General features: G+C 36.8%; 2 protein-coding genes and 1 long non-coding RNA gene across 3 annotated transcripts; all 3 read right to left on the reverse strand.

Moving 5' to 3' along the window:
- Positions 1-1,017: 1,017 nt before the first annotated feature.
- LOC141643122 (uncharacterized) lies at positions 1,018-2,020 on the reverse strand. Its single transcript, XR_012543644.1, has 2 exons — positions 1,633-2,020; positions 1,018-1,431 (listed from the first exon to the last, which is right to left on the reverse strand). It is a non-coding gene; the product is annotated as an uncharacterized LOC141643122 (long non-coding RNA).
- Positions 2,021-2,289: 269 nt separating this feature from the next.
- LOC141643121 (uncharacterized) lies at positions 2,290-10,641 on the reverse strand. The gene is made up of 11 exons (XM_074452155.1): positions 10,474-10,641; positions 10,175-10,232; positions 9,480-9,885; positions 8,992-9,125; positions 8,436-8,639; positions 7,335-7,502; positions 6,418-6,801; positions 5,442-5,521; positions 4,051-4,408; positions 3,440-3,652; positions 2,290-2,943 (listed from the first exon to the last, which is right to left on the reverse strand). The coding sequence occupies exons 2-11, from the start codon at positions 10,217-10,219 to the stop codon at positions 2,614-2,616; spliced, it is 2,322 nt and encodes a 773-aa protein (XP_074308256.1). The 5' UTR covers positions 10,220-10,232; positions 10,474-10,641; the 3' UTR covers positions 2,290-2,613.
- A 3,371-nt stretch (positions 10,642-14,012) lies between these two features.
- LOC141641450 (uncharacterized) lies at positions 14,013-14,666 on the reverse strand. Its single transcript, XM_074450108.1, has one exon. It carries the CDS (start codon positions 14,664-14,666, stop codon positions 14,013-14,015), a length of 654 nt encoding a protein of 217 aa, XP_074306209.1.
- Positions 14,667-15,027: the final 361 nt, after the last annotated feature.

Consider the following 15,027-nt stretch of genomic DNA (forward strand, 5'->3'; position numbering starts at 1 on the left):
GTGGTAGGGCAAATAGGGAGGGCAAGTGAGAGGTCTCTTTGAAGAGACCGTCACAAGCAAGACGTTTTGATATACTCCCTCCATACCACACCAATGGTAACATGGACCCACTTTTTGTGAGGAGAAAAATGGGTCTATGTTACCATTGATGTGGTATGGAGGGAGTAATAAAGATAAAACCATTTTGTAATATTTTATCAAGACTACCATGAGTATTAGTAGTGTTTTCTCCATTATAATCAACAACCACACCAATGATAACATGGACCCACTTTTTGTGATGAGAAAAATGGGTCTATGTTACCATTGGTGTGGTATGGAGGGAGTAATAAAGATAAAACCATTTTGTAATATTTTATCAAGACTACCATGAGTATTAGTAGTGTTTTCTCCATTATAATCAACAAGTATCTATGTTAGGAAAAAAATGTTTAGGCATGTATAATACTCTTTCAGTCTCAATTATTTGTTTACTTCTGATTAAAGTACTCTTTGCAAATAATATAAAAGGTAAAAAATAATTGAGACAGGAAAATAAACATTTAAAATAGGTAAATTTGAGGATTTGAGTTGCTAGAGGAACTATTCCTTGGTTGAGATATATAAAATGGTTTTTAAATATTGGTCTCTCAATAACTTATGAAGATACCGTTTTTCCCAAGTTTTAGTCAACAGATAAACTTGTGTAGTTTTTCACAAAGTTACTCACTTCCAAAGTTCCATCTATGTGCTTGTTTAAATTTGTATTGATTTGTGAGGAATATTTAATAGTAAAACGTAAATACCTAGTTGCAAAGAAAGAAGTACTTGTGGAAAGCTGGTTGAGTTATTTACATTTGGTATGGCAAAAAAACATTTTTTGCTTAATAGAGAGGGCCTGTCCATGACGACAAGTCCCTCGCAAAAACAATACCAACAATTTTCAATTCCAAAATGATTCAAGATCAACTAACATAATTCCATCTTTTAACAGTTAGTTAATGTAGGTAAAATGATGAAAAGAAAACAAAGAAATAAAAACATACTAAAAAATTTTGATACCGTATTTGATACAGCACCATTTCATAAAATATGATACAGGATGCTGATGCTTCTACAGGAGAGTAGTCTTCTTCACCGAGATTAGGGAGTAATTTTAGTCGATTACAACCACAGCCAAGAAATGATTGAGCCCTTTTACCGATATCAAAAGCATCAATGAAATTGTCGACATTTAATTATTAACTGATGGAATATGTGTGAATACTTGATTTTGTGTAAACATTCCACACATCTAGCTTTAAAGCAATATCTATCAATGACAATCATTCAATATTCATAAACCACAGAACAATGTGAAAACAAAAGACTAAGTAAAATAGAACAAACTTCATCAGCTCATTGTTTGTCTTGCTGCTTATCTTTGGTCACTTCTTCCATAGGCGGCAACGTCTGAGAAAAAAGAAGCCGAAATTGATTGTTATACTACATTGCGCAACAACAATACCATCAGGTGCATAAATAAGAAAGCAATCAATCCTACCTAAGAGTCTTAAGACATTGTATTCATGCAAAAAGTCAAAGGGACATTTCATCAAACAGTTAGTGTGCATGAAATAGATGGGAGGAAATAAGGAAAAGTAGAGGACATACAAGGTCAGGTTTATAGATGTTGTGAACAATGGAAGCACCGGCGAGTAGTGAGAAAACCACCACTACGCATGACCACCCCATTGACGGTGTTCCCATCGGTTGCCTCCCTCCTCCCAATCTTCCATTCATCTTCTCCCTCTTCAACACTTCCTTCAGAAACAACTTGCGATAAACTTCGATGGAAATCGATCGTCTCTCCCCAAGTATTGTATTTGTGTTCGATAGTGTCGATTTTGTTAAGGAAGTTATTGAAAGTTGTATAATACGTAGTGCTTCGTAATTAAATGATCATGAAAATGTTATTTTATCAACATTTTGGTGACCTGTATTGGCGATGATACTTCTTCTATGCTGTAATTTTGTAATATTGCTATGATACTTCCTCTATGCCGAGGGTAAACACAAATGTCAGCCGCTTTAACTGATAAAATTATTGGGGAACGGAATTGTTTTTTCCTTTTTTGGTACAAATCATCCGGATTCGAGCCGGGTAGAACCTTAAGGGCGATAAAGCTCTCCATCATGAGTTTTAACATTGTTGCATTCCCAAGGCTCGAACCCGAGACCTCTGGTTAAACTGCAACAACCCCTCACCAGTTGATCTAAGTGCACATGGTTGTCGTTAGCATTACAATTGTAGCTCACATACCAAGTTCTTCGGTGCAAAGACGCTTTCAATTGAAATCATATAAGTTGAGAATCATTCAATCAAATTAATCATACTGTCAAAATTTGTACTCTTTTCAAGAGATCACCAGTTCTTGTACACTGTACAAAGTCTAGATAAAAAGGAAAAGATCAATCTAATACCATACAATGACGGTCACTAACTCGGCTACCTAAGACTGCTATGTCTTGCATAAGTCTGTAAGACTGTTAATGCATCCCATCAAGCCCTCAACCTCACTATTAAAAGAAGAAAACAGCATAGAATGGTTTGTTTCTCTCTTCCAAGTTTTTATAATGTGAGACTGGTTGAACTCAGTCGAGTTGTTTTGTCCAATCAAACGGTCCCCAATCCTTGGAGAACTCGGCAACTGCTTGCTTTTGAACTTCTATCGATTCATACCTCCTCCGACGGTACATATCTTCATCTTTAGATTGAAGCATGCCTCTAATAACATTGAGGCCGAAACTACTCTTGAACTGTGATTCATCATCAATCACATGGACAAATCCCTTGTTCAGTCCAAACTCGACATGGACGTAAGGGAAGTTCTTGGGAATCGAGGCACGCAGTCCCTTTTGGCTAGTGTCGATTAATTTCTTTGCGTTGTGCTGACTCCATTCCGATTCCGCCTCGTCAATTGCCTGGAAGAATAAAAATATGGCCACACAGTCGAGAATAATTTAACAGAAGAAATATGGGCTTGAATCAAGATTCAAGAATAAATATATCAAAAAGAAACAGCATTATAAAAATCTCCACAAGAAAAGGGCTTCAGCAGAAATATGAGGTGAGGTCTCATTAAAATATTACCATGGGATTGGCTTGTTGCTTGTATGATATGCCCCAAACGTGGCATCAAGTTAATAGGGTTAATCTATGTTACTTGGACTCTTCAATATTATCTCGCATGCCCGTCGGAAACTCGACACTTAAGACATGGATAGGACACTCGGGTGTTTCATTTTAGTCAAAAAACATAAATATTTTTCATAATAATTAACATGAAACCATATTCCAAGAGATTATTATAAGAGTGGAAGATTTCATATACAGGCTACGTCCTCAGTGATTTAGCCACTGAGAGACATAAGGTCAACTATTCATGGCATACAATTCGAGTAATAGTAGAGAACCGACCTTTTTGAAATACAGAGGCCCGTCTTTTGCAATATCCCCTGGCAAAGGAATGCATTCAATCAAGCAATGACGACGTTGTTGGGCCAGCCAGAGAACTGTTTCCAAAAAGATCACTTCTTTACCTTGCTTTGCAAACATCATAATCAGGCATTTCTTGAAGTTGCGAATTTCATCCCAAACATTATCATCCACCATTCTAGTGGCTAGTTCATGCTGTTGATAAGATATGAACATAAGATGGAAGTCAGGAATCTTAGTCAAATAGGCATAAGATGAAGTCACCTTGTTGTACAGGAGGAAGTATAGGCCTGAATGCCAGATAAAAAGTCTCATACATGGTTTATTTAGACGGCCCAATCTCCGATGATAATATTATAATAATGAACAGATATAATTTGACTTATGTTCGACACAAATATGCAAGCCATGATAAAGTACTCCGTGTCAGGTTGTCAAAAATCAAATCTCGAATAATTCACAGTATTTTTTTTTTTTTTTGGGTTATTTTCCTATTGGTCAGGTACCATGCTAGAAGACTGTTCAATATGTTTGTTGCAAAGAGAATAATTACTCAAGGAAAAGCTATCATAAGGAAGTAAACAGACAGTTACCTGCGTTGTTACTATACAGCAATGACCAGGAGCAACTGGTGTGAATTGCGGCAGCATTAGGTATGCGAAGTTTGCTATTGCTACCACTAAATGTTTAGGTCTCTGTGGATTCTCAAAACAAAATAAACAGCGCTCCTGCTGGGTAACAATGCGCTTCCCCATGATTTTCCCGGCTTTCGGTGTATTCCCATCACCTTTCCTCCTGCTCTTTCTGCTTGGCGCTCCATCATACTCATATTCGTCGTCAGCTTGAGTGGACACATTATATTTCTTATTCTTCATTATAGTTTGAGCCAAATGAATGTCACTATCATCTTCCTTGCTCTTTTGCTGCAGCCTTTTTTCTTGTGCAGCATATCTGAAAAATCGTACATGTAGTAGTGATCATGAGAAACATAAAGGCCATTAAACAAGTAATTTATTAGGACCAAACTAAAAGTCAGAATATTCCAAAATCTGATCCAAACTAGGATGTTAGGAGGGCTGTTCAATATGTGGCCCAGACAGGAAAACCGGACTGACCCGGACCTGCTGTACAAGACCGACACGGACTGCAGGCAGTCGGATCCAGTCTCCGGGACATAAGATAAATTTTCACGGTCTCATAAAATTTGTTTCTTTGTACAACTTTTATGGTTCACTGTCCTCAAACTCTCAGTTATTTATCTTCTCCTTTTCTTAAACAACCATCAGTATACTCCCAGTGTACAACACCAACTCTTCATCTCCTCCTCTCTTCCTCTTAACAATTTACACTAATCTTAGTATATTACTCCCTCATTTACTTTCACTCTGGTGCCTTAATGGCCCAAATCTAGATGCCGATCCAAAATCAAGACGGCAACAAGATGATGCCCACTACCCTGATGAATACAGTGATTCCTTAGATTATGAGTATTCTTTTATATTCGTAATCTAACTTATAAGTTTAATTAATTTTTAGTTGAGAATGATTGGAAAATTTGGTTGATCAATATCGGTCTGGTCCGGTCCAGTCCGGGTTCGGAGGGCGGCAAAATTCCCCACTCATAACAAAGCCACAATTAGAGTATTGTAGAGTACAAATCAAGAAAATATTTCCAAATGAAAAACAAAACGAAGTTCTATAGTTCAAATATATCCACTATGTTTTCAGATATTCAAATTCCAGATATCCAAACATTTTCAAACTGGAAATGGAAATCAATATTGGACAACTTCGGATATGGATACCAGATCCAAAACCCAATCTGAATCGGATCCAATCTGCGCTCAACTCTAAACGAGACATCATTTCTAAGCTTTGAAATGATTAAATAATAGAAATGCCTTCAAACGCCACATTCCATTCTTTAAAATTTGAACAGTAAATAAGTAAAACCACATATAAATATAGAAAATTGCAAGTGTACCTGCTTGAACTGACGTCATTTCTAAGCTTTGATATTCTCTCTCCTGCACTTTGGTCAACTTTAGTGTTTTCAGCTTCTTTCTGGAAAAGAAAACCCCAGTTAGTGAAACAAATACATTTAACCCGGCCTTTTTATGGAGATATCTCAAAGCAATGGTATGATGATTAATGACGCCTATGTCTATGTTCAAAATCGGTACTGTTTTTGCTAAAGCCTAGTTGAGGTCCTTTGGTTAGCTTTAAACTGCATGACCAAAACAAAAGTGTCGTCTCCTATTTAGTGTGTCCCTAAAATAATTGCTAGCCTTTATCTTTGAGGAGTATCACACACTCAAATTTTCAGACCTAAGCAGAATACTAGCAATTCATATTGAATGAGTATGGGTGCATCTTTCTTAAGAATAATAATTTTAGAGGATCCTCTCTATTGTAGTAAAAAATAAGAGAAGATTTAAGGAAGAGGATGGTGAAAATGAAAAATAAAGTAAATGAAAAATAAATTGAGGTGTCCTAAAAATAGTGGGGGAATGAAAAAATAAGAGGATCATTTCATACTCTATTGTACATGCTCTAAAATTAGAGGAAGTGGAACATTGGCCCTTGGGCCAACTAGCCAATTATATTTTTTTAATTTTAATATTTACATTTTATTTTTTCATTTTAATAGAAGTTAAAATATAATTAAAATGGTAGAGGATAGATAAGAGGATCCTCTCTATTGTGAACAAAAATATATAAGAAGAGGATGAAGATAGTGGAAATGATTGTGGGTCATAGAGAAAATGATGTGTTAAAAATTGAGAGGGCAAAAGAAAAAATAAGAGGATGATAATGTACTCTCTATAGTACATGGGAAGGTAAATACAACACTAAACAAAATTTTCTTGGTGATTCTCTTTGGGGAAAGGGGGATTGATGGCGGATGCTAGATAAGAAACTAGACCAAGTCAAAGATAAATAATGCCAAAAAATCTCACCAGAAGTCTGTCAGCCTCCTCATGCTTTCCTTTTAATCGCAGTTGCATAGCCTTTGCTGCAATCTGATTAGCGCTCAAAGGTTGTTTATGGTCGCTGGTTTTCTGCACTGTTGAGCTGCATTCTGCCTTTCGAGTTTCTTCACACTTCACAGCATCTTGGGTACTACATTCAGCTTCATTTTGCTTTATCATGACTTTACTCATAAAATTTCCATCATTAGCAAACTTATTTATGCTGGAAATAGTACTCGAAATAAGTTCAGCATCCTTGCTATGCATATTTTGACCCTTTCTTCTTCCCCATGATAACGAATCATGGGCTTTTGGCGCCCTCATTTCAGGATGGCGGACAGAAACATCTTTCAGATATTCACGTCCCGGGACCTACAAAATGAAAATTCATCAACATTGCAAAATTAAGAGGCTTATCAATTAATCTAGTGAGCAGAAGTGAAAGGTTTATCCATTGAGCTAATGGAAAAATATGACAAGCATTTATGTCAAACAAAAATCAAGCTTGGATATGAGGTTCCTAGGTTGATCTTCCGATTTCGCCCTAGGAACAAACACTTGAAATATTCACAGAGAGTCAAATTAAAGGCTAATATTCACATTTCACACTATAGATGTCTTGTTACTCTAGTAAATCTAGAATCGGTGTGAAACATTGACATCTGTAAGGTTACGTGCTTACAGCACAAACTACCATAGACACAATTATTAGCAATATTATCAAAACTGAGACGGCAAAAAAGCCTGGTGAAATCAGAGGATCAAGTAGCTAATGGAAAATGGAAAAAAAAAAAACAATCAATATCAGTACAAAAAGAACACACATCATGTGGTCAAAAACAAAGGCACATGGTGGGCGAACATAAATGGGTGCCAATGTGCCATCACCAAAGTTTGAACATCACCTTTTCTGTATGTCTTTCACTTTGATTTACAGAGTTGGAATCAATTTTATCATTTGCTCCCACCTGGCGAGACTTGATGGCATGCAAATGTGCACGAGGAGCTGCTGCACGACGGGATGCAACAGACACCGCAAGATGGCCCAGATCTCCCCACCTTTCTTGAACAACCTAAATACATCAAATTAAGCGTCAGAAAAAATAAATATAACATATCCGTTAAAGTGTTAGAAAAATAAATTATACCTTTTGTTTTTCTTTTATTTTCGTCCTTTTCATATTTCGATGTTTTCTTACATCTTCGCATTCCCTTTTATCAAAAATAGACACATTGTCTTGACCAAAAATGACATTTATCAATTTCTCAATAAGTGTCTTCTGTTATCTAACTACAGGTATTAACATAATAAATTTTGCTTAACTAAACTAAACAAACTTCATTTAATCTTAAATCAACCTCTCACTCTTTGCCTTAACCGTTGCCCCTGTATGTCGTCGCCACCAACCCTCTGTCTCCTCCCCCCACTGCCAGCAACGTATCTCTCTCCTTCCCGTATTGCTAACAAAGTCTCTTTCTCTCTCTTCTCCCTTTTCCCTGACGTCTCTCTCCTTCCAAGCTATAATACCTCATCGTCCTCCTAGCAGGACCACCAGTGTGTCAACATCTTCTGACTTACAGAATCTTCCACTTCAAAGCACAACTTCTTCTCGACCCCCCTCTCATTAATCTCCTCCACAAACATGATCGGGCTTCCCTTCAACCACCAGCAGTGAGTGTGAGTGAACCTAGTCAAACTGAGGCGGTGACAGTAGCTGGTGTCAGTGGTAGTTGGCGCATATTGTGATCGTGCTGGTGCTTGGTTTAAGGATGAAATGGGTTTAAAGGAGGAGTTGAAGACATTGGTTAGTAGTGGTAAATTAATTACACAAAGGAAATAATTAACATGATGGGTAAACCATATTGCTAGGTCAGTCGACTTGCATCTCCATTAAGTGTTGTTTATTCATTGCCTTAATATCAGTGCCCAAAGTTAAGGGGAATAAAAAAGTGTAACAGAGGGAGTATATAACAATAGTTGTTGATGAATCTAAAACGAAACATACTTCTTTAAGATCCAGCCCTTCACGTGTTGCCTGCTCCTTTGCACGCTTCAAAGCTTTCAATCTCCAGCTTGCTCCACCATCACCGACTAGAGAAGATGACAAAAGTTTGTCATGACTAGCCTTTGTTTGATCTGCGTCTTCAGGGTACCCAATTCCATCGTTTTTCCAGTAAGGATTCATTTCTTTGGGATTCACCTTTACTGGCTGAGAAAATAGTTGGTAAATACTCCAAAATTACAATATAGTTATATAACAGATTCCAAGTAAAACTCAACCAACTGAAACATGTGAGCAATACCACTATGACGTGAAATTCAATACTACACACCAAAAGCACATAAGTAATAGCTCACTGGTCACTGCTTAAATATAATTATAGGGCAAGAGCTCTTACAGTGATACTGTATCACTTTGGCTATTAATAAATCAATCATGTTTACAGTTCTAGCTACCACTAAAAGCAAATCATAACCTCAATCATAATTCACAAGTCATAACCCATATCAGATATGTCTATCTATTATTCTATGGGTTTAAGCAAAAGACATTAGCCTACCTCTTTGCTTAGAGACTCCACGGGTTGCTCTTCATTGGTTGTCTTCTTGGGCCTATCTTCGGGTCTAAGCATCCAATCTAAGCCCATCTCTTTTCTCACAATCTCAATGTTGCTCGGGGAACCTCCTTTACCATCTATTTTCGACGAAAAAGCAACGGAAGAATCAAACACATTTCAAGTAAGCTAAAATCTAAAATGAAGCTATTGATCAATATAATGACAACGCCACCACAATGTCTCAAGGACTCCCACAAATAATGAGGTAAGTGATATCTAATATATACACAACCCTAAGCTTGTGTTAACACCGAGAGGCTGTTTTTAGAAAACCAACAATGAAAATTGGATAGATAATTGCATGGAAGGATTACTACTTCACAATAAAAAGAAGCACAATCAGTTCACTGGGCGCGATTTTGTTATATTCCATTTGATCCAAAACCACATAATATCAAAGTTTGGCAGCAGAAATAGCAAACAGTATGTACCTTCTTTTGTATTCTTACTCCTCCCTGTTCTTTTTCCTCTACAGTCATCTTGACTATCAGACGAAGAGAAATCTTCAGAAGAATACTCCTTTTTGCTCCTTTTTGACGACTTCTTCACACTCTCATCTGCCACCCGACATTTATCTTTTCGCTTTCTCCTATGCTTCTTCTCATCGCTCAAAGAACCACCGCCACTCTCATCATCCTCTCCAGAAGCTGGTGAATCTGAGTACTCATCCGAAGAATACCACTTCTTTTTTCTAGACCCTTTCTTAATTCTCTCTAACCCCTCATCATCAGAACTACCATACCCTGAACTCCTTTTCTTCCTCCTGCTTTTCTCCTTCCTACTACTCGATTTTCCGCTACCACCTTTTTCATTACCCCTCAATTCTACAGTTTTTTCCTGAGTAAACATATAGAGCAAATGTAAACATGCACATATCCCACAACCTAATACTCCCTCCGTCCAGGTCATTTGTTTACCTTTGGTTTAGGGGGTCAATTATTAGATGACAAGTGGACCAAATTGAGTGTGGAGGATCAAATTACTCATCAAAGGCATTCCTACTATAGAAAGCTAAACAATTGACTGAGACACCACAATATGGAATAGGTAAACAAATGACCGGGACGGAGGGAGTATATGTTAAGCAGACGCAATTGTATCAGCATTAGCAATAATTAGTAATTACCGTATCAATTTGATCTCGGGGAATGAACTTAACCCCAGACAGCATCTTACTTCTTCACCTGAAAATTCACCAACATTCATCATGCAACTGGTATGGTATTCTTAACCCAACACATACATCACTCGAATAGCAAGTATATAATTTGGGAATTAGGTTACACAAACAAAATTCCTAACTTTGACGAAAATCATCAAATTAAATTTCCCAAATCAAGCAAATATTAAAAAAATCAAAACCAGAAATAAGACAAAGTACAGAGAAAAAGAAAAGATAAAGGAAATGAGAGAGGAAACACATACTGAATTGATGTTGAATTGAATGAAGCTAGGGTTTGATTTCGTGTGAAGTTGAACGAATTACAAATCTCGAATTGATTTGAGTAGCTTCAATTGTGACCCTAATTGACCAACCGTAATAACCCGGATTTTGGATTAATAAAGGGAATAATTGACAAGAATAATCCCACCTTTAACCTTTCTTCTTATAATAATCTCACCTTTCATTAATTTCATAATAATCCCATCTTTATACCCTATCCTCTTCAAATAAGCCATATGACTTGCTACCTATTAAGCCGGTTGCTTTTTCTGAGTTAAGTCATCCCCATTGGTCTTACCCTACCATCACACTCCTAACATTTACATTGGCTGCCATTGTTATTTTCCAGAATTTAACTCTTCACATACTTCTTCCACCTCTCTCCTTTGATACTACAAACACTTATCCCACTTTAATCCATTCACCATCACCACCAGCGTCAATTCTCAGCACTTGAATAACCGTAATTGAATATCGGTCAATTATATTAAGAGTATGATGGTAGGGTAATAAGGTGATTAGTTTAATTTATATAATTAAGTTAATTAAGAAAATACTGAGAACAAGAATTGAGGATTTCAGTGATGATTCTTTGGGAAATATATCGAGTGAGTTGAAATACTAAGGATCGTCTGAGAAAAGTTGGTATTAAAGTTTTTGAAAAAAATAAAGAAGAATGACAGATTTTGGGAATTAAACTGAGAGACACTGAATGGGAAAAGCGGAGGAGATAGTGTATGAGAATGGCGGAGTTTCAGAGGACAAAGCCGATTCGGCAAAAACGAGTGTATAACAATTGTCGAAGCTAAACGCTTTTAAATGCCGGCATCGATCAGAGATGGGCATGGTGTAATGGTGATTATGGAGGTTGGAAAAGATGAGTTATAGTTGCAGTAGAGGATGATTAAGGGAGGCAGGGAGATGGAATGGAATTGAAATAGGGAATCGACCTGTTATTGTAGGTCATATTTTCATAGGGATTGTTTTTGGAAGACATGGCGTAAAGGTGAGATTATATTGAGATTAATGATAGGTTGGATTATTTTAAGAAGAATGGTTAAAGTTGGGATTATTGATGTCAATTTTTCCTTTTAATATTATATTATATTTTATAAAAATAAACTCGAATACGTTACACATGCTTAACTAATAACAACACCAATAAAAAAATACAGAAAAAATAGTACATCAATACTTATTAGGTAAAAACCATTTTCTGACGGCTAAATCACACTCGCGTTTACATCATCTTCTCCGAAAAATCTATACTATAGACATAACTATTATCGACTCATATAAATCTTTTTTTTCCAAAAAAAAAAAAACGGAAATTGTGTTACCCAAAAATTAGGATTGCTTGCCACGTTATTTTATGAAAAAACAATAAACATAAACGTACAGTCCAAGTGACAAACAAAATAACGTATAGTTAATATTGCATACTCATATAAATCCAGTTTCGATAGAAACAAAAACATAAGTTATCCAAAAATTACGGTTGTTTAACATGTCGTTTTATGAAAGAACAATAAACAGACACGTGCATTCTCGTATGTTCTTGGGCCTTGAACTTATTTGATTTTTGAGAGGGTATAGATGTAAGTCTATTCATTTTTGTCAATTTTTTGTGGGATTTTTAAGAAATAAAAAAATTGACAACAATAAATATTACCTCACGATCCTTTTCCATCTCATGGGTACACCATAGGCTCAAATTAAGTGAGTGTAGCATGGTGTAGTTCATCAAGAACCTTACACAAAATTTTGTCCTTCTTTACGCTCCAAGAGAGAATATTACTCTATTTATGTTCTATTATTATAGTAATTTTCTACAATAAAAGAAGACTCATAAGGCTTTCTCGAGGGTACATGGTAGTAGTATTATATATCAGCTACAAAACTGAAAAGAAGATTAACTTTGAAGATGGATCCTACAACATAACATCACTACATCAGAACGTATAACCTTATGATTGTTATCAACACCAAATAGAAAGATTGTACAAAAACACCATTCCTAATCCTTATAGCATGCTTGAAGGACAATCGTAAAACACATTTCAACCAAATTTCAAAACAGAAGCTATGTGGACACCTGCTAATATCATGGTGATCCATGTCATTGCCAAAGTTCCAAACATGTATAGAGGCAGATAATATAAACACGAAAACAAGCGAAAATTAAGCAAATCCAACAGAAAGTCAAATAAGTTCAAGGCCCAAGAACATCTGAAACTACACCAACCTAAGTTATCCAAAAACAAATTTAATAAAAATCAAACAGATGTCCTACGCTTAGCTTAACATGCATAAGCATGTCTATCAAACTACAGCTAAAATGAAGAGAGTAACAAAACAAGATATGCATATGTGCACATGTGTAGCTAAATTAGAATTTTCAGTCTTTTTTTTTTGGCAGCAGTAAAGATAATGTACTTACACACTACTAACCCGACTCTCGGAGTCGGATTTTATTATTACATTATTCGAATAAGAAGCTAAACTAAGGATGTGGTTGATTAACAAAGTAGGCTTCATGAAGGGACGATCGGAGCTGGGCGATTGAATGGACATTTCTTTTCTCTTCTTAATCAACTGAGCGTCGAAGGAGTACCTACAACAAGACACACTTACGCCACGAGAACGTAGAAATTTATGGGAGGAATATCTACTTGTAGTGAAAGTAGATGAATTGTGTCTTGGAGATTCATCCCCTTGGCTATGATTCTTCTTTGAGATAGCAATTCTCCTTTTCTCGTTCACACGGTGATTAAAGGGGTACCTGCAAAGCATAGACGTAGTTGGGGTGCACGATAGATTATCAACTGAAGAGATCTTACATATCGTAGGACAAGCTGAAAAAATAAAAGGTTGATGGTCATTAGGATCATGCTGAACTTGAGAGCAAATTGAGGTGGCATTGTCGTTCACCAAAGGACCGGGCAAGCTTGTATCATGCGCAATAGCCTTCATGTTATCTTGGAGGTTTTGAGTACCGGGGGCAGAAAAGTTGTCACAAAAAGAGGTCGCACTCGAATTTACGGAACAACTCGAGGACGCACTTGCACTAATGCAATGAATAACATGGTTAACATTGATGGTGTTCGAAGAAGTTATGTCTTCAGACATGATAACCGTCTTAGAATTCCGCTTTTTAGGATGCCTTCTCCTCCTCTTCTTCTTAGTAGCGCCTCTCTCCTTAGTTGCCTCAATATTAAGGATCCGAATTGTTATGGTTGACAATTCCCTTTTATGGTAAAAGCTCAACTTTTTACCTTCAAGGAGCTTTTGATAGGATTGTTCGGGGATCCTTAGTCGAGAATTTCCTCCACCCTTTTTGATAAACTGAAGAGCTGACTTATTAGAAATATGCTCACTCTCCTCAAGATGAGCATTCAAATGAGCATTCAAATCTATACCACAAGTACTTTGAGTATCTGTCACCTCCGTATCCACACTATCAATATCTTTCATACACATATCACTCTGATCTTCCATCACCTCCATGTTCACACTTCCATTATCTTTTTTTACTCATATCAGCTTCTGAAACTTCTGAAACATAGACAGGCTTTTTGCAGTTCTCATCCACGCCAACCACAGGAGCGACATCCAAAACTCTTTTACCATTTTCCTTAATGAGAAGGTGACCTTTTACCACAGCTAGTTCTCTCAAAACATCGTTGTTCCTAGGTTCGACCACCAAAGCTTCGACCAAATCCAATTCAGCTTCCAAAAATCTTTTCAACTTCATAAATGCTACCGCCCTACGAAAAAGCGCCTTGACATTACGAGGAAATGTGTCCAAAATCATAGAGCACAAATCAACAGCAGCTCTGTATTCCCCAAGCTTAAGGGCACAAGCAGCGAGATTAGAGTTAAGGGACACTGCAAGGTCAGATAAAAATGGGATATCTTCACCTTCAACAACTCCCAAACTCAAACCCAGAAGTTTACAAGCTTCATCGTAACATGCTGCGGCCCTGTCAAAAAAAGTTTGCCTAAAAAAATCATTTCCCTTATCTTTAAGCTCCTTCACCTCGAATAAAGGCGACCCTTGAAGATTCATAAAACAGCCCAACATCCTCTCCCCATTACCTTCCATAAACCCATTATTAACATGAGCACAAGCAAAAGCTTCAAGAAAGATATGACAGTCGGTAGAGGAAGACATTGGTTCCAAACCGGGGGAGAGGATACAAAACACCCCAAAGAACTCCAAAGAGCTACAAATGCCAACTAAACGGACTTGATAATAGACAGACAGCTAAAGGAGATAACTTAAGTCCACAACACGAATCAACACACCCAGCAACTAAGATTTAATTAAACAATACCCAACAAAGATAAAGCTAAACTAAATTATAGTCACCACCGCGACTTCTCAATTAGATAAAATCAGTACCCAATTTGCAATTAATCAACTAGAGGCAAACCACGACTTTAAAATCGATGATCGGAGCAGCCGACGATAAAAAATCGACCAAGGATTTGCCAACAACAACTAGAGTTGATCAAAGAAGGCAAATCAGCAA

Source organism: Silene latifolia, chromosome 2 (assembly GCF_048544455.1).
Source record: "Silene latifolia isolate original U9 population chromosome 2, ASM4854445v1, whole genome shotgun sequence".
NCBI classification, from domain to species: domain Eukaryota; kingdom Viridiplantae; phylum Streptophyta; class Magnoliopsida; order Caryophyllales; family Caryophyllaceae; genus Silene; species Silene latifolia.